Source organism: Malaclemys terrapin, chromosome 4 (assembly GCF_027887155.1).
Source record: "Malaclemys terrapin pileata isolate rMalTer1 chromosome 4, rMalTer1.hap1, whole genome shotgun sequence".
Classification (NCBI taxonomy): domain Eukaryota; kingdom Metazoa; phylum Chordata; order Testudines; family Emydidae; genus Malaclemys; species Malaclemys terrapin.
The window spans coordinates 52,943,266-52,964,236 of NC_071508.1; the positions used below are offsets into that span (position 1 = coordinate 52,943,266).

Here is a 20,971-nt window from a genome sequence, read left to right on the forward strand (position 1 = left end):
CCTCTCCCACCCTGGAGCAGAACCTGGGACACAGGCGATTTTGGGCAGTGGCGAACAGGTCTACCTGGGGAGGTTGAGTGCCCATCCACTCTGCTACCTCGCTGTGTAGGGACCACTCATGTCTGTTGCGAGAACACTCTGCTCAGGCGATCCGCGAACATATTGCTCTCGCCAGGTAGGTGGAACGCTCGGAAGAGGATGTCGTGGGCGATACAGAACTCCCACAGGAGCTGGGCTTCCTGGCATAAGGCCTTGGAGCGTGTGCCCCCTTGCCTGTTGATGTAATACACAGCGGTTGTATTGTCCGTGAGGACTCTGACCATTTGCCCCTGTAAGCGCTGGCGGAAAGCCACGCACGCCAGGCACACTGCCCTGAGTTCCCGGACATTTATGTGCAGGGTCAGTTCCTTGGGTGACCACATACTCTGGGTCCTGAAGTCCCCCACATGGGCTCCCCAGCCCAGGTCCGAGGCATCCAACACTAGATCTAGCGACAGAGAGGGCTCTCGAAGGGGGATACCCTGGAGCATGTTGCTCGGGAGGGACCACCACCCAAGGTGGCTCTGGAAAATACACTCTTTCCTGAAATGTCACTACCTATCTGGAGTTTGTGCTTCAGGAAAAGTTTGCATCTATCAACACCTGTGATTGGGTCGGAATTCTTAAGGGATTTAAAAGAATGCTGCATTAGCCTCCACATGGCTTGGCTGATTATGACTGCATGCAAAAACATTTAATTCCATGGCCACCCCCCTTTAAACCCTCTCCCCCCAGCACATTTCTGGATGCACTTTCAAACCGCAGGCAAATCTGGGACAAATACTTTTGTCATGTACAGACTGCATGGACTAACTTTACCTGAAATGGACTAGATTTGCAAACGGAACACTTTCCACCTCCTCCCCACCACAGCTTACCATTTCCACATGGCTCATTACATCACTGAGTAGCTACAGAACAGCATATTTACCGGTATGGCAGTGTAAAGTAGTTATTTTTAAGAAATGGGAATGCCCTAGCAAAAATCGGTGCCCTTTCAGTCAAAAAATCAATTTTAAGGATTTTTATTGTTTGCATTTCCTGGTCGCCATTTTGAGCTCTATGTGGTGGGGAGTAGGGAGAGTCATGCCACTGGGATACATTCTGCCATTAGAGGGTAAATGCTACTAGCTGGGGCTTCTAATAAGTTTTGCATAGAATGGAAATCCCTCCCATTCCGATATTAATAAACATTATAATGGAGCCACAAACTTACCAGGCTCCAGGGCAGTTTCTGTCCCATCTGTGTCTCCTGCAGGCTCCGCAGTGGCCTGTTTCTCAAGAGGGCATCAAACAGCTCCTCTGAGTACAACTCCAGGATGTGCTGCAGAGACTCCTGTGGGACTGGTTTCAGTAAGAGTCATTTCACTGGCATCACTCTGCACCTGCTGCTGGCTCCCATCACTCCCCATGCTGTATTTTGGGGCCAGCGGGGTGCCATCTTGGCTGACCAGGTCATCATGCATCATTGATGGCTCTGCGCTTGGCATCCTGTCAAACGCCTCACAAAATGTGCACTATGTCGGTGAGTTGCCTGAGGTGAAGCTCTGGTCCCTGGTTTTCCTGCACTCACTCCTGAGATGCTTCATCTGCTCCCTAAACTTGTCACCAGTCCGGTATATTTGTAATGCTGACAGTTTCTTCCCTATTTGTTGGTATGAACGATCGTTCCTGATACTCTTACTAAAATCCATTGTTTTGCTTGCCTTGCACCAGAGATTTACTAAAATCTGGATGTGCTCGCATGACGATGAAGCAGTGCGCTTTGCAGAAAGCTTATTCTGTTCAGTCTCCATTGCAAACACTGAAGGTTCTCTGATGGTGTATTTGCAACTCAGAGGTCAGAAGGCAATGCAAGGGTTAATGCTGACTCACTGAACTGCTGCATTACAGCAATGGGGATTGCTTCTGCTTTCACTGGAGTCAACTGGAGATTCTTGGGATAGAGAGAACAAAGGAAGTGGCCCCTGGGATTGTTGGATACTTTTTGGTGGACCCTCAGAATCTGAGTCGGGGGTGGAGGGCTGTCTCTACACTGCAAAGTAATAGGGCTCAAAGCCTGGGTCCCAGCTTGACTCAGACCCTCCATACCCGCAGAGTCCTAGGACCCTGGGTCCGAGCCCATGTCTGAGAGATGTGTGTGTAGATGGAAGGGGGGATTTGGACTCAAGCCCAAGTCTGAGCCAAAGCTTACATTGCAGTGTAGACATACCTTAAATACTTAAGTCAGTTTGCAAAATGGGACTTAGGACCCTAAGTAACTTAAGCTCTCTTGAAATTTTTACCTCCTGTCTAGTTTCATAATGTTGGCAATGAAGCTTCTACCATTTCCCTCAGGAGACCACTGATCAGCCTACAGACCTCATCTTCATTAAGCTTTCCAAATATTCCATCTACATTTTCCTTTTCTTAGTTTTACCCCATTAAACCTAACTGAACGGGGGGGTGAGGGGGGAGGAAGAATCACATTAAATTCCTCTCCCTCCTTGGTATATTAATACCATTAAAATATCTGTAGACCAGGGACATCTTGGAATGAGCAGAGAAACAGTTGCTAACTGCACCTCTGTTTCTGCAGCCTTGCTGGATAAAATCACATCCTCAATATTGCAACAGCAACCTAAACAGAGTACTGTGCTGAAAGAATAGTAAATTCAGGAAAAGAAATGGAAACTGCTAAACTTGTATGTCTTGGTATCTTCACCTGCAAAAAAGATAATTTCCGGTTCCAGTTTGAAAAGGAAATTATATTATTTATTTGCATTATAGCAAATAATATAATGGCAGGTGCTCCCCTGTGCTAGGCACTGTACAAGCATATAAAAAAGACAGTCTCTGCCCCAAAGAGCTTATTACTAGTTTTGTTTTTTAAAAATACAATACACACAGAGTACTGAAGTAAACTGCACTTCTTTCATTAGTGATCATGATTTGGTAGGGTGACCAGATAGCAAATGTGAAAAATTGGGGGGGGGGAGGAGGGGGGAGGCAATAGGTGCCTATATCAGAAAAAGTCCCAAATATCGGGACAGTCCCTATAAAATCGGGACATCTGGTCACCCTATGATTTGGTGTATTGAACATTTTACTATGCTACCAGGCAGTAATTCAACATAATTCTATCTAGCATCGATAGTTGCTGCAACACGATGAGAACATAAACCTTTGACTGCTAGGAAGATGAAAGGTGTCACTGTTGAATTCTACAAGTAAATGTGGGATTTTGCAAACTACAAACAAAAAACATAAAAGGCTAAGGTTTTTAAAAAACAGGATCCTAGTTAGTCTACTATCTCCATATTTAGACACCTGTCTGAGTTTGAAACTAAGCATGCAACTCCTTCTACTGAGCTCAGTTGTAGTTTGTGGCTGCTCAGCACTTTCAATAATCAAACAGCTGTCTAAATACGGGGTTAGGAGATTACCTTTAGGCTCTTATCTTTCAAAATCTTGGCCTAAACCTAAGATGGAAGAAGCTACAATCCAAACAGAAGTATTCTTTGCAAAAGTATTCTCTTTGCTACATTGCTCAAAATGTCAACACACACTTTAATTACAATTATACAATCGTTTGACCTTGTGCAGCTTTCGATCTCCTTTTTCAGCCGTGTCCTCCATTTCAGGGCATGGGTAAAAGCCAGGAAATGGTGTGAACGGGTTAGCCTTTGGCCTGCATGAGCCAGAGAAAGCACCCATCAAACTATTAATGCTTCGAAGGGAAGAAATCACATGTGGGGGAAGGGCTGGATCGATCAAGAGGTCTGATACCACGTTGCGAGCCTCATTTAGTACTGAAAGATCAACTCCACTTCCACTGCCAGCATTCTAAAATAGAGGGAAATATTGTAAATCACTAATTTAATTATACACTTGGTATATAAAATATTAACAAAATCTCTAACTCTCATAATTCACATTAAAACGAGAGGGAATCAATCGTATAAACATTTCTCTTTAATGTATAAAAAAAAGCATCCATACAACATCATAGCTTTTATAACAATATATTTTCAGAGAAACAAATTAACTGTGAATCTGTCAAAATCAGGCCCATATAAATATTGCATAGTGTTCTCAAAACTTACCTGAGTGAATACAAACAAGTCTTCCAGGAATTAATTATGTCAACATATTCTTATGTGAAAAATCATTTTACATCATTACAAAGCAATTTAGATTTCAGGATTTTTAAACATTTAGTCCCCTCCTTGGTCAAGGAAAGATGAATGGGAGCTACCTCACTAACTTCAGCCATACCATCAGGGCGTACTTTGGAATTGAGCAAGAGTTGTCAGTTTTGCTTTCATTCTCTTTTTAACAATAAAAATCGGGCATTTCTTCCCTTAATTAAGCATGTACATAATGTCCAATATTGTTGGGAAGAGTATATCCTAAGACTTTTCAATTACACTTAATTTTTTTTTCAGTTGGCACAATTTAATTTTTATAGCAGCACATTTTCCAGTGAATAGCAAGCTGCCAAAAAGAAGCTTAAGATCATATGATATTTTTACAATTGTAAGTTTATTTTATTAATAAAGTTGATGAAGTTAATAACATTCAATTCATTTTTTGTGTAATGGGCAAAAAATGGAGACCCTCGCAAGCCCAAAATAAAATGAAATTATATTCCACCTTTAATTCAGGTTTTGGGTCAATAGATAAGCAATGTATACATTTCCTTAATTTTTCAGTACTTTTATTTGATGGCTAGTCTGCCCAATCTCTCAAAATTGTATTTCAGTTTCATTTCAAGGCATAAAACAAAAAAGTTTTTGATGCTGCATCTTATCTACAAACATTAACAAACATTATAAACATTCATAGTAATACTTATACATGATATTTAAATTATTTGTCTCCTACAAATGATGCTAAAAAGTACACTTTTTTATTATATGCATTGTAGTGTTGTCTAAAGGCCTCAACTAGGTCAAGGCCAGATTGTGGTAGGCACAGTAAAAACATGCAGGTAAATGAAAGTCTGTGCCCCAAAGAGGTATGTTTCTGCATTTAAGGTTCAGAAGCCCAAAAATGATTCAGGCTTCTCAAATTAAGTTTGAAACAACAATAACCAATTGCAGTGTATACTTTTGTGCCTTCTAACCCCTCAATTATCGCTTTTCAAAGTTTACACCAGAGATGTACAAACAGTATGAACCATCATACATGGCATCAAAAGCAAATTTTCTTTTAAAAAGAAGTCAGCTGGGATGTTCTCAACTGGTGGCCCTTAATCACAAAACATATCACTCTCCAGTAAGTTCTACTTTCTGCACACTTAGCCTCTATCAACCTAGAACATAAACTATAATTACCGGTACTATTTGTATTTCAGAAACACTCAACATCCACAATGAAACTCTTTGAGTGTGCAGACTCAGAGATGAAGAATCAGCAAATTAAGGCAATTTGAAGAAAGGTCTATGTAGAACTAAGAAGCGAGTGAACAGTGGCTAATGAAATTCAGTGTCTTAAAATATGAAGTAATTCATATGTGTAGAACCAACAAAAGGGAATACATAGACTTAATCTGTGACATTATTAAAAGATACTGTTCATCTACTATTTAAAAAAAATATTCAAAGCATAAAAAAGATGACAGGAAGGCCTGCAAGATTTATTTCCAGCACTGGTAGATTGTCCTGTTAGGAAACCAGTAAGGAATTGAATTTGTTTACTCTGGAAATAATGTACTTGTAAGGTGACTCAAATTTCATATGAAGGCCACAAAATGGATGGACATGAACTAACATTCAGAAATGAGAAGCTTTAACTTCATATTAGAATGCTTTCTCTTTACAAATAATTTAGAGTATGGAATCAGAAGTCAAAGAAAGCAAATGACGCTACAAGCAACAAGAAATTTAGAATTGGAATTAATGATTCCTGGAAATACCTGAACTGAGTAACAGAACAGAGGAACAAAGAAAAGAAAAATAAGTAGTGAGAACGTATTTGCAAAAATTCAGAGGACAAGGAATTCTGAGGTGACATTTAATATCTTTTCTTATTTTTCCTCTTCCAAAAAAGAATAGCTTTTTCGATCTCCTCTGCTTAAAAAATAAAAATCAAATTAAAAAACTTTGTCATAATTATCACTGTAAATATTTGTGCATTTTCTGACTTTGGACTTGTGAGGGAAAGTTAGTCTGCCCTAATATTTAGTTAAGGTGAGATTTTCTAAAAAATATAGTTTAAGCATAAATCACTTTGTGTACTTTTGTATAGTAGTATAGCTTATTCAGTAAAACCTATACAATAACTAATAGTTAGGATCAAAAATTAGCAGTCCACTTAGTGAGTGGCACACTAGCGGGGATGGGGAGTAAATTTATGCCCCAGATTGCAGCAGACTAAGTGTTCCTATAGACAAGCCCTAAGAAGTTGTATTGGTATGTTCCTAGTACCACTCACTTCTGAGGTGAAAGCATGGTGGTTTTAAAATAAGGTCTTGAGAGCAGAAGAATTAAGCAGAGGAAAACGGATAACCATGCGGCAGAAAAACTTTGCCTAGCAACATATGAATTTGGAATAAGAGGCAGTTCCTAAATATAATCCAGTGAATTGGATATACTGCACCAAAAAGGATATACTTACCTGTAATTCTGTTTCCTAAGACATATTTGACAGGATTATCACTCTTGGGTCTCATCTTCCTAGCATAAGACAGAGTAGATCTCCTTGGTCCTAAATGAAGCAGTAGAGAGCCTATATCTGCTAGGTGCTTTTCTCTTGAGGGAAAGTGATCAGGGACAGAATTTAAAGCGATGTCCCTTGAGAAATTTCCCTAATCCTCAGAGCTGTTGGCAACAAATCAGCCAGTTTTATAGGCCCTCTTTCTAGGAGGGCTTTGATAATACTCTGGCAGAAACACAGGTGTTGCAGAAAGAGGAGGAGGAATAAACTGAGACTGAGGAGAGAGGAATGGAGTATTGCAGATCTTGGGGCTAGTATATTGCCAATGGCTCTAATCTAAAGAGAGGAATCTCTTGGCTAGGACAGCAGCTATGGCGGTTGAATGAATATTGGTAGGAGCTAAAGTAGCTGAATGTGTGTTCCACAAGAAATGAACATGAGAAAGTTAGAAATTATCAAAACGAAGCCTAAGAGTGACACAAACCAGACTTGAGTAAAATATGCTGGCAATGTGGACCTGTGTGACTGCACAGCATATGGAAATCTTATCAAATGAACAGTAGTTAAACATTTGGCTAAAATATAAAAGGGGAGACACCAATTAACTAGTAAAAAGGGAAAAGAAAATTGCCTGTACATTAGTAGGATATGATCAGTTTATTCCTAGAAATGGTGACTTAGGCCTGTTCAAGCAGAACAAATCCCAGGATAATGTCTGGGTGCTGGAACTAACGATAGGCGGACTTCCTGTAAAGTTCAAAGTAGAAACAGGACTAAAGGCCAATGTTTGCCTAGGAGACTATGGTCACTCTTCTTATATATCAGGGGTGGCCAAACCATGGCTTGAAAGACACATGCAGCTCTTTTACAATTAAAGTGCGCTTGCGGAGCCCCCCCCCACCTCCCCACCATTCTTCGCCTATCAGACTGGGCGGGAGGGGTTCCCTGTTGGGAGGTGGGGGCCTAGGGGCTTCTGCCTAGCAGGGAGGCAGGGCTAGGGGCTTCTGCCCCACAGGAGGCACTTGCAGGGCAGAAGCCCCACTGCAGGGCAGAAGCCCAAGCCCTAGCCAACACGCCTGGCTCTTGAACTTCTGAAGATTATTGTATGCGGCTTGGAGGGTCTGTAAGTTTGGCCACCCATGTTATACATACAAAAAATATAAAACTACAAGAATTAGCTGACTTTGAACATCAAGTCAGAAGAAAGGTTATGAGTTCTAAACTGGTCACCTCACAATATGGTTTTATACAATTTGACACCACCAAGTTAAAGAGAGTCACTGGGTAAAAACTGTCTTTGGATTTCTCAGCAATAGAAACAAATAGCTTAGGAAAATTCCTGAATGGTTTTGTTCTACTTAAGTCAAAAAACAGAGCTCAGAGAACATCTAGAGCACAATTTCACAACCCGAGGTCACAACATAAAATTGGGGCCCCGGAATGTATCAAAGAGTCATGGGGTGGGGTCCTGCCCCTCAGGAACACAGGAGGCCCTTTGGGGTGGGTGTTGCAGATCGTATTCCGCAAACACACACATACAGCCTGCAGAGGCAGCCCTGATCCCACAGAGCTGGCTGGGCTCATCCCTGGCTCCTGGCATTGTGACTTGGTGCTCAGGGTTACAGCATCACTCAGGTTTGGTCCAGCTGCTGTTCTGTCATGACGACAAGGAGCTGCATGGGCCAAATGTGAGTGAGTGGTGCTATGACCGCATGCACCAGGTTGCAACGCATGGCTGGCTCCCAACAGTGGGGCTGGACCAAACCTGAGCATCACAGCAACCTCAGAAGTCACAATGGCTGGAGTGGGGAGCAAAGCCCAGCCAGCCCTGTGGGACAGCAGCCACCTCTCTGGTATGCGTGGTGTACTTATTTAGTACTTATTATGTTAATATGTATATTGTATATCGCGGGTAAGAAATATTTAGTAAGCCAGAATTGTTTTGCATTAAAGCTATTTACTGGATTCTGACAGGCCATCAAGGTTTACAAATGAGTCCTGAGCCCAAAAAGATTTAGTTATAATCACTGATCTAGAGTATGTAACACAGCCTCACCCTTGGATGAATGTGGCTTTGTGAAAAAACAGGTAAGTGTATAGTCTGATTTAAGTGGAAATCAGAGTTCACTTTGGGGAGAAATTTAGAGTGTGGTCAGAGTGTAAGCTTATCTCTGTGAAAAAAAAAAAATCACACAGCGGGATGGCAGACCATCCACAGCCACTTTCGAAGACCACAAAGGTGGAGTCTTGCAAATGGGATCACCAAGGTACGTGAAGCCATGTGACCTAAAATCCAAAGACAAGTCTTCACTTTAGTATGTATGCTATTCTGAAACTGATTAATCAATTCTAGCATGTTGTTGAATTTAGTCTATGGCAGTTATTCTTAAGCCACTGTGGAGTTCGTTACAGCCCCAATAAATTCTACCTTTTGAGCTGGGATTAACTGAGACTTCTCCTTGTTTATTCAGTCCCAGTCTGCAGAACAGATGAATGATGTATTGAACACTGTTTATTACCTGCTTGGGAAAAGACCCCTTCACCAACGAATAATCTTGATCACTGCTTTTCAACTTGTGGATCATGTCCCCTGCAGGTCCCAAAAGGCAAGTGGTAGGTCACAAGGTGTTAAATTTTATTATAGCCAAAGCAAAAAATTTCACTCCTCTGCTACTTACCCTGACCCTTCAAGGTCAAGTGTTATCCGTCAATCTCTCCAAATACACACACAAACCAATTCTATAGGCTTATTGCTATTGCAATGGATACATTTATTATAAGAGTAAAAAAAAAAAGTAAGGGGGTCACACAAATGTTTGATTTCAGATGAGGCTGAAAAACACTGGTCTAGGTACAAGTAAACCAACACATTCCTTTTCCCAACATGTGCTGCTACCCCTGCCAGAAATTTCACGAAGGTTCTCAGTGTCATCGACAACCCAAAAGGAAGGACTCTATTGATGACGTGCATTTTATCCCACTGCAAAATGAAAATATTTCCTGTTTGCTGGCTGGAATATGTGTCTTGTAGATTGAAAGCTGCAAATCAACTTACAGGATCTAGGGAAGTAGTATGGAGAACAGGATTACCATTTGAAATTTGAACTGGCAAACAAAAGAATTTCTCAGGTCTAAAATTGAACATGATTTCTTAGGAACTAGAAAATATTGGGAATAGAACCCTTTTCCTCCAATACTGAAGGGGAACCTCCTCTATAGCACTGAGAGCCAGCAAAGGTTGAACCTCCTCCCGCTGAAGGAGACTTTTATGAGAAGGGTCTCTAAAGAGGTGGGTTAGGGGTAGGAATTTCTTGGAATTGCATAGAGTGACCTCTCTGAATTATTTCCAGTACATATTATTGTGGTATTATTCCTCCTGGAATGGTCCCAAAAAGGGGTAGGAAAAGTGAAAAGATCTTCCAGGGTTGGTTGGCAGCACTCGATATACATGTTAAAATGACTGCACTTGGAGCCATACAACACCTTAGCATTCATCTTAGTAAATGTTGACAAAGGTCTCCTCTTACAGAATCACCCTTTGTTCTTAGAGAAATCTGATGTTCTCTGATAATGGAGTAGTGGCAGATTGCTATGCAGTAGTGCAAGTAGAATTCATTTCTTACCGGTATGCTGCACTCATGGGAGGGACACAAAGGGGGAGGGCACCAGCTAAGGGGGGGGGGGGACATGTGGCCTCCCCACGTGACTCCACCCCGCCCCGCACCCAGCCCGGGCCCCCAGCTCTCCCCATCCCCTCTCCATGATCCATCTCACATTACCGGTGGGGGGGGGGAGGAGGGGTCTCCATCCTCCTCCTGCACCAGACACTTCTGAACTGCAGGGCTCTCTGGAACCGCAGCAGCAAAAAGAGCAGAATGTGGGCTCCTCCAGCACGGGTGTACTGCCCCCCAGACCTAGAGCAGCACAGCTGCTTTTTTTTTTTTTTTTTTTGGTGGTGGTGTTCCGCTCCGGCCGCCCTGTAGGGGGCAGCGGCGCAGAGGATGGGAGCGCCCTGCAGCAAGCCCGGCAGGGCAGCCCGCGTCCTTCCCTCCCAGCCGACCGGAGCAGCGCAGAGTCCTCCCAGCAGGCGGCGGGGCCGCGTGGCAGCGCCACGCGGAAGCCCTGGCTGCCCCCTTCTCTCTCTCTCTCCCCCCCCCATTCCCTTCCCCCGCTAGCCGGGGCACATCTGCAGCGCAGGGAGTCCCCCTGCACCCGCGCTCCGGCCAAGCCGCAGGTTTTTTTTGCTTTGCCATTCTGGCCGCCGTTGTTTTTGTTGTTGTTGTTGTTGCTGCTTGGGGCGGCCAAAAAGCCAGAGCCGGCCCTGCCTCTGGCAGGGCTGCTGTATAGACCCCTGACAACAGACACAGCTGCGTGGAAGGGCTGGGGATGGTAAAGCCATGCCAGAGAAGCTGCTGTTGCTGGCATGGGGTCGCCCGGCAGCCCCACTTTCTGCTCCTCCTGTGTCTTTCCAGTACGGAGTACCAGCTATAAATATCTCACTGGTATGGCGTACCATACTGCCCTACTTGACCTGCTGCTATGATGAGTATTACATTGAGACTGTTTATTCTTGTACTGGGAAGTTGAAATACATAGTGCCCATAATGTAACTCAAGAATGCTTCAACAAATGTAACGACTCCACAGTTTTGTAACTGAACAGATGATTTCCTTCAAAAGGAAGGTCTTCTAGTGTAGTTTGAACCTTCTTTAGCAATCCAAATGCCTAGAGCCATGATATGCTGCATGATGATTGCTGTCAATCACAAAGCTATATCTGAAGCATCAACTGAGGCCTGTAGTGTGGTCTTCAGTATTAATGGACCCTCCAAGATTTAAATTCTTCCCTAGAGTCAGAAGAAAGTTTTTTGAGAAACTCGGCAACCTTGTTCCGCACACGGAAATCATAACGTGAACGAAGGGTCTGATAATTCACTATGCAAAACTGAAGGCTAGCTGACTAATAACTCTTTTTCCTCAGAAGGTCCAATCTTTTTGACTCCTTTTCCTTTGGAGTAGTCCTAAAATACTGATATTTTGACTTCTCTTGTGCCATGGTCACAACTAAAGACGACAGAGGAGGATGAATGTAGAAAATATTCAAAGCCTTCTAAAGGAACCTGATAGTTTTTTTCAAAATTTGTAGAGGTTGGTGGTACAGAGGCTGGAGTCTGACATAACTACGTCTTCATTTATATTGCACAAGCCCCTCTATACTGGATGTATGTAATAAGTTCAACAATTTATGCTCTTTCTCTTGGACAGGCTGAACTGCATTTCCACAACTTCTGCCACTCTGTAAGTCATTCCACAATCATCTGACGAAGACATCGGGGGGGGGGGGGGGGGGGAGCCACAGCCTCATCTGGTGACTGTGTCCTGGGACAGCTTCAGGAACTTGTTGAGATATATATTCACAGAATCTGATGTGGAGAAGATTTCAGTCAGCAAAATGAGTACTTTTCTGTTATAGCTGCTGTTGCCAGGGAGAAGGAGATCTAGCTCTGGAACCAGAAGCTGAAGAATGCTTAAATGTAGGATATGAGCCCAATGGATGCCAGTCAGGCCAAGCAGTTTGTCCTTATGGGTATGCCAGGGCGGACGTATCCATTGGGGGCATTTGAACTAACATGCCTATATTTACCCATACACCTGACCTGACTCTCAAATAAATAAATCAGTCGGTCATGAGAGGTATCCCAAAGGCTAAGAGCTTGAAACACCTCCACTAATAGAAGATAAAGAAGAATATCCATCTTCTTCTAAGGGATCTACTTGCAAGGCAATCTGAGAATTACCCCCTGAAGGGGGCTTACCACCATAACTCCCATGTGACTTAAAAAGCATCTCCTGATTAACAGAAACCTCTAATAAGTGGGAGTTAGGTTGCATGGAAATAGTCAAATCATTGTGTGCCATATGCTTCGGCACCAGGTGGTGCTGTGGCATAGGCTGGCCTGGTAATTACAAACCCCACGCTGGGGATACTAATACCAGCAGCAGTAGCACTGCTGCCAGAGGAGTCAGAACTGGGATTACTGAAGCAGCAGCAACTGGCTTCAAATACACAGGGCCTGACAGCTGCTGTGCTGAGACTGTCTGCATTGAGCAAATCAACACTGCAGAAGATTGTAAGTGTGCCAGCATCTGAGGCACATGATCAGAGCTGGTCTACATGTTTTACCGCCCCAGATAGAAAATGATTTTTGTGCACCCTTCCCCCCGTTCCCATCCCCCAGCAAAAGGCATAAGCAAACACACACACACACACACACACACACACCCCCCAAAAAAAACAGCTCTTTCTTTTGGAGGAAGTCTTGCCAGGAAATCTTCCTCTGCACTCCTGATGAGTGATGCTTGTCCCTGCTCACAGCTGCAATGGCAGGAGTGACCAGAGTCCCAGAAGTTAAGGCAGTTGCTGGGGCACTTTTCACTGTGGACTATGCCCGACTAGTGGGGTCCTGTCTCCCATCTAGTTCAGAGACTAGCCTCGTACCTTTCTTTAAAAGGAATAACTTCTTCCTATTATTCCTAGATTTAGCTGTCCTTTCAGTAAGGGCTTTACGATCCTTACATGTCTCTCTTACACAGCTCTTCCCTAAATGGTCAAGACAGCGTACATGTGTGTCACTAATGGTCATATCTACCCAACAAGACTCATGAAATTTAAGACCCAGGGGTCTTAGTCCCAACAGAATGTCAGATGCCCCTGTACAGGGCAGAAAAACTAAATAAAGCTAAAACCTACTAAATCTAAATAACCAATAAACTATTTATAAAAAAACGAATCAAATATGTGACTGGGGGAAAAAGTGGACAGTACAGCTGGATCTCAGTTCCAGCAAAGAGCAGTGGAAAGGAACTGAGGGTTGGCTTGTCACTCTGCCCCCTTTATACCTTTGAAGGAAGAGAGGGGCTCAAGGTCATCAAGGGAGCAGGTGCAACCAATGGACGCTGCTGGCTAAAGCATTCTGATATCCAGTGCATGGGGTGAAAGTACACCATAAGTGGAACACACAGACAAATGCTTGAAAAAAACCTCAGATTTCACCAATCCTGATAAGAGGCAGAGCAGCATATGAGGTGCGGAATCTAACCTGCTCAACTGACATTCTAGCAATAACTGACCTTTATCACCACGGAAAGCCTGATTGCCAGATACAAAGATGTATTGCAGACTTTGGGGAGCTTGAGTAACAGCATCATACACATACAGCTTACTTGTTGTCTGCAGATGTTGGAAGATATCCTTAAGCCTATCTAGAACAATGAAAGGTACTCTGCACAAAAGTATAGAAAATAGATTTGTAAGCAGAGTTCAGGGACTCGAACTGGTTTAATAGCCTTGTGATTACATAGAAGAATGGCACACGGTGGAGATGTCTGGACTCATGGGCCTGAAAGTCAGTACACACAGACAACAGCACATCCTATTCATTACACAGTACTTTGAGTTGTGTATCAGGAAAGACAATAGTCTCCACCTGATACTATTCTTGATTAACAGGATGGAAGTTGGCAGATAAGGTTGGATAAGTTATCCTTGTGTATCTACACACTCAATAACTCTATGGGGAACATACCATTTTTGCCACCTGCCATGTGGAATCAAGTCTGCAACCAGGTATTCCAGCAGAAACATCAGGAGATCTTTGGCCATATTCAAGGAATTATTATAGCAATTATATTATCATTATGGCAGAGACAACAGAGCTGCATAACCAAATCTTGCACCCAGCTGATAGGAATGGCATATACCAAAAAATGTCAAGTTCAAGAAAGAAACAGTTCAATTCTAAACTTTGTGAACAGGGGCTGCTTACAGGGAGTTTCGCAACGGAGTTTGGAAGAGGAGTGGGAAGGGGGCAAGGTTCACTTGCTGTTCTTTAAAACCTGTAAATTAAACTACATTCACAACTTCTTGATTTAAACAAAACCCTTTCATTAACTAGGTAGCTGCAGGAGACAATGCAGGCAGAAGCCCAGCAGCAGAGTGGGGGCTATCCAGTTTATTACACGGAGTGCAGCATGTATGATTACCTGCCCTGTGGGCGGGTGGCGTATGTGTGCATTTGGTGCAAGGTGCTCCTGGCCCTCAGAGACCGCGTACGGGTTTTGGAGGCCAGGGTGGCGGAACTGGAGGAGCTAAGGGAGGCAGAGAGGTATGTTGATGAGGCTTTCCGGAACCCTGTAGAATTGTCCCACCTCCAGTCAGACAGCCCCTGCGCTATTGAGGAGGATGAAAGGCCCAGGGAAGCACAGCAGTCAACGGGAGCAGAGGGAAACCTTCCCATAGTTGGGACCCTCCTTCCAGATGGTGTTAGGGTATCCTCTCGCACTGAGGTTACCTCTCCGGGGAGGGAACTCCAGTCACTAGGAAAAGGCAGGTGTTAGTAATGGGAAATTCAATCATTAGAAACATAGATAGCTGGGTTTGTGATGACCGGGAGAACCGTATGGTGACTTGCCTGCCTGGTGCGAAGGTTAAATAAATAAATATAAATATAAATTAATGGAGATATCCCATCTCCTAGAACTGGAAGGAACCTTGAAAGGCCATCGAGTCCAGCCCCCTGCCTTCACTAGCAGGACCAAGTACTGATTTTGCCCCAGATCCCTAAGTGGCCCCCTCAAGGATTGAACTCACAACCCTGGGTTTAGCAGGCCAATGCTCAAACCACTGAGCTATCCCTCCCCCCCTAAATTGTTGCGGATCTCTCAACGCATTTGGATAGACTTATGTGTAGTGCTGGGGAGGAGCCGGTGGTTGTGGTACATGTAGGTACCAATGACATAGGGAAGGGTAGGAGAGACGTCCTGGAGGCCAAATTTAGGCTGTTAGGGAAGAGACTGAAATCCAGGACCTCTATGGTGGCATTCTCAAAAATGCCACAAGTTCCATGAGCAGGGCCAGGAAGGCAGGCAGAGCTTCAGAGTCTCAATGCATGGATGAGACGATGGTGTAGAGAGGAGGGGTTTAGATTCATTAGGAACTGGGGAAACTTTTGGGATAGGGGGAGCCTATACAGGAGAGAAGGGCTCCACCTAAACCAAAGTGGAACCAGACTGCTGGCACTTAACATTAAAAAGATTGCAGAGCAGTTTTTAAACTAGGAAATGGGGGAAAGCAGACTGCTGCAGAGGAGCACATGGATCGGACAGAGACTTCTCTTAGAGGAGAGTCTATTGATAGAGTTTCTCTAGGTTCTAGTCGGGAGAAGAAGATGGAAAGGATCATGTAAGGGCCAGATCAGACGAGAAACATTCACATAAAGAATCGGACACATCAGAAAAGGGCAGACAAATAAACAGTGACAAGTTTTTAAAGTGTTTGTACACAAATGCTAGAAATCTAAATAATAAGATGGGTGAACTAGAGTGCCTCGTGATAAAAGAGGATATTGATATAATAGGCATCTCAGAAACCTGGTGGACTGAGGACAATCAATGGCACACAATCATTCCGGGGTACAAAATATATCGGAAGGACAGAACAGGTCATGCGGAGGGGGGAGTGGCACTATATGTGAAAGAAAATGTAGAATCAAATTAAATAAAAATCTTAAATGTATCCACATGTTCCATAGAATCTCTATGGATAGTAATTTCATGCTCTAATAAGAATATAACATTAGGGATCTATTATTGACCACCTGACCAGGACAGTGATAGTGATGCTGAAATGCTAAGGGAAATTAGAGAGGCTATCAAAATTAAGAACTCAATAATAGTGGGGGATTTCAATTATCCCCATATTGACTGGGAACATGTCACCTCAGGACAAAATTTCTCGATACTTAAGATGACTGCTTTTTGGAGCAGCAGGTACGGAAACCCACAAAGGGAGAGGCAACTCTCGATTTAGTCCTGAGTGGCGCGCAGGAGCTGGTCCAAGAGATAACTATAATAGGACTGCTTGGAAATAGTAACCATAATATAACATGTAACATTCCTGTGGTGGGAAGAACATCTCAACAGCCCAACACTGTGGTATTTAATTTCAGAAAGGGGAACTATGCAAAAATGAGGTTAGTTAAACAGAAATTAAAAGGTACAATGACTAAAGTGAAATCCCTGCAAGCTGCATGGACGCTTTTTAAAGACACCATAATAGAGGCCCAACTTAAAATGTATATCCCAAATTAAGAAACACAGTAAAAGAACTAAAAAAGAGCCACCGTGGCTTAACAACCATGTAAAAGGAGCAGTGAGAGATAAAAAGGCATCTTTTAAAAAAGTGGAAGTCAGATTCTAGTGAGGTAAATAGAAAGGAGCATAAACACTGACAAATTAAGTGTAAAAATGTAATAAGAAAAGACAAAGAGGAGTTTGAAGAACGGCTAGCCAAAAACTCAAAAGGTAAAAAAACATTTTGTTATAAGTACATCAGAAGCAGGAAGCCTGCTAAACAACCAGTGGAGCCCCTGGATGATCGAGATACAAAAGGAGTGCTTAAAGACGATAAAGTCATTACAGAGAAACTAAATGGATTCTTTGCTTCAGTCCTGACAGCTGAGGACGTTCAGGAGATTCCCAAACCTGAGCCGGCTTTTGTAGATGACAAATCCAAGGAACTGTCACAGATTGAAGTGTCACTAGAGGAGGTTTTGGAAATAATTGATAAACTTAACATTAACAAGTCACCAGGACCAGATGGCATTCACCCAAGAATTCTGAAAGAACTCAAATGTGAAGTTGCGGAACTGTTAACTAAGGTTTGTAACCTGTCCTTTAAATTGGCTTCTGTACCCAATGACTGGAAGATAGCTAACGTAACGCCAATATTTAAAAAGGGCTCTAGAGGTGATCCTGGCAATTACAGACCGGTAAGTCTAACATCAGTACCAGGCAAATTAGTTGAAACAATAGTAAAGAATAAAATTGTCAGACACATAGAAGAACAAATTGTTGGGCAAAAGTCAACATGCTTTCTGTAAAGGGAAATCATGTCTTACTAATCTATTAGAAGGGTTCAAACAAACATGTGGACAAGGGGGATCCAGTGGACATAGTATACTTAGATTTCCAGAAAGCCTTTGACATGGTCCCTCACCAAAGGCTCTTACGTAAATTAAGTTGATATGGGATAAAAGGGAAGGTCCTTTCATGGATTGAGAACTGGTTAAAAGACAGGGAACAAAGGGTAGGAATAAATGGTAAATTCTCAGAATGGAGAGGGATAACTAGTCGTGTTCCCCAAGAGTCAGTTCTAGGACCAGTCCTATTCAACTCATTCATAAATGATCTGGAGAAAGGGGTAAAAAGTGAGGTGGTAAGTTTGCAGATGATACTAAACTGCTCAAGATAGTTAAAAATAAAGTAGACTGTGAAGAACTTCAAAAAGATCTCACAAAACTAAGTGATTGGGCAACAAAATAGCAAATGAAATTTAATGTGGATAAATGTAAAGTAATGCATATTGGGAAAAAATAACCCCAACTATACATACAATATGATGGGGGCTAATTTAGCTACAACGAATCAGGAAAAAGATCTTGGAGTCATCGTGGATAGTTCTCTGAAGATGTCCAAGCAGTGTGCAGAGGCAGTCAAAAAAGCAAACAAGATGTTAGGAATCATTAAAAAGGGGATAGAGAATAAGATGGAGAATATATTATTGCCCTTATATAAATCAATGGTATGCCCACATCTTGAATATTGTGTACAGATGTGGTCTCCTCATCTCAAAAAAGATATACTGGCACTAGAAAAGGTTAAGAGAAGGGCAAACTAAAATGATTAGGGGTTTGGAACGGGTCCCATATGAGGAGAGATTAAAGAGGCTAGGACTTTTCAGCATGGAAAAGAGGAGACTAAGGGGGGATATGATAGAGGTATATAAAATCATGAGAGATGTGGAGAAAGTAGATAAGGAAAAGTTATTTACTTGTTCCCATAATACAAGAACTAGGGCCACCAAATGAAATTAATGGGCAGCAGGTTTAAAACAAATAAAAGGAAGTTCTTCTTCACACAGCGCACAGTCAACTTGTGTAACTCATTGCCTGAGGAGATTGTGAAGGCTAGGACTATAACAGCGTTTAAAAGAGAACTGGATAAATTCATGGAGGTTAAGTCCATTAATGGCTATTAGCCAGGATGGGTAAGGAATGGTGTCCCTAGCCTCTGTTTGTCAGAGGGTGGAGATAGATGGCAGGAGAGAGATCATTACCCGTTAGGTTCACTCCCTCTGGGGCACCTGGCATTGGCCACTGTTGGTAGACAGGATACTGGGCTAGACGGACTTTTGGTCTGACCCAGTATAGCCGTTCTTATGTTCTTAAACTATTTTTATAAAAAGTATGAGACCGACAGTGATAGTGCAAGGAGTTAGACCTTTTGAAGAAAAAAGGCTGTACAGGAAAAGAAACTTGCAGCTCCATGTAGTAATGACATGGATGCAAAAAGGATGGTCTAGACACAAAAGAGATGTTGTTCCTGCTACTAAATCCTTCTTGCCTATGAAGGATCTGGTTTTGTGTCAGGACAGAACACTATTTGTAGGAGAAAAGATGGCTGTATCTAATATAGTATTGTTTCAGCTACATGAAATTTACTAGGGCATGCAGAGAACCAAGCAATAACATACTGGACTGGCATGTCTGGAGATATTGAGAAGATAATAAAAGGATGTTCAAGGTGTGCATGTTGCAGTCCCAGCAATTGAAAAGAGCTGTCATGAGTTTATGAGGTCTCAGACAAAGGGAAATATGTATTTGTTTGAAAAATACTAAACCACATGTAAAAATGGCAAGAGCTATATTCAAAGTATTCAGGAGTGATAAAGATCCCAGATAAAACTGCCAATTCAATTATTGCTAAACTAAAAGCACTATTTATCTGGCATTATGCGCTGTGAACACTTATATGTGACCATGTCCCATTTGTGAGCTTTTAGTTCCAAATGTCTGCAAAGGAGAGGAATTTGGGTGAACAAGTGTTGCAGACATGTAGTCATTGCTCAAAAATGAAGGGGAATCAGGGACAACTGCACACTTGGTCATTATGGAATACCACAATGTGCCAGTGACTGGCATATCATTAATCATACTCATCAACCCAATTGTTAATGGGAAAATTGCGCAGAGGACAGAAGCAGAATCCCAGTGGCAGCAGCCTTATAGAGATCTCAGAACCTGAGTAAAGTAAAAAAACATCTGGAAGAAGCTCAGAACACACAAAAGCAGTTATCTAATCACACAGAAAGATTTCTTACAGTTGAAGTAGGAAGTCCATGTCAGGATGGAAGTAAGTACCAGATGACTGCCTGCTCTTTTGGACATGTCAGACAAAGACATTGTTCCTGTGCAATATAGAGACCACTGGAAAAAAAGATGCTTGAAGACCTACAAGTGCAGACTCTGAAAGGTTGCAGCTTGTATAAAATCAATCCAATATCACGTAGGATCAAGAACTGCCTAACGAACACCAAGGGCCACAGAGAGCAGTCTCTAGCAAAATGAACCATTTGAAAAAAAAAGACACTCCCATGACCAAAACATCCAATGGTGGAATTATTCATATGTGAGAAAAAGCTATGAGACTATGTGCTTTCAAGGAATAGTATCTTTAAGATGATGTTATGGAGGGTTAGGTACTGGTGACTTCTGACGATATCAGCGTTATTTGCTGAGTTATACGTTAGTTACATTTTTTAATTGGTTTATAGTTTTATATCATAGTCATATAACTAATTGATTTAAAAGAGGAGGATGTAATGGACTGTGCCTATTACTCCTGGGGAAATCTGCGCATGTGCAGAATTTATGTCCTGGCAGATTTCTTTGCTTCCCTGCAGAAATAGGATCTTCTGACAGGGAAGCAAAGGGAAGCCACAAAAGTAATCATGCATCCACTGCAGTGTGTTTCGGGGGCCCAGGGCAGCCGGCAGAGAGATAAATCACTGTGGGGCAGGAGACAGGATTGGAGAAGACCTGGCTGGTGGCTCCTACTCTGCACTGGGCTCAGCTGCTAGTCCCGGCTGGGTGGGAAGGATGGAACTTCCTCTTCCTCTGCACAGCACCCGGTGCTGGGTCAGACCCAACCCCAAATTCCTCCCCTGGCTACAGGAAGCTCTTCAAACCCACACATCCCCACTTCCTGCACCCATCGCTCCTCAGCTGCATGGGGAGGGATCCCTGTACAGGGAGCTGCTCCCCCATCTGCCCAACCCCCGTGCAGCCAGACACCCTCATACTCAGACCCTCCTGCCGAGCCTCACTCCCCCTGCACTCAGAAACCCCACCCCCGATGAGTCACACTCCCCTTGCACCTGGATCACACTGACAAGC

General features: G+C 42.9%; 1 protein-coding gene across 1 annotated transcript in view; it reads right to left on the reverse strand.

Moving 5' to 3' along the window:
• The window catches only part of PDE3B (phosphodiesterase 3B), a 279,698-nt gene that overhangs the window by 95,771 nt on the left and 162,956 nt on the right, over positions 1–20,971 (reverse strand). Inside the window, exon 3 of the mRNA XM_054027191.1 lies at positions 3,616–3,864. Within this exon, the coding sequence (XP_053883166.1) occupies positions 3,616–3,864 (249 nt within the window). The remainder of the gene's footprint in view (positions 1–3,615; positions 3,865–20,971) is intronic.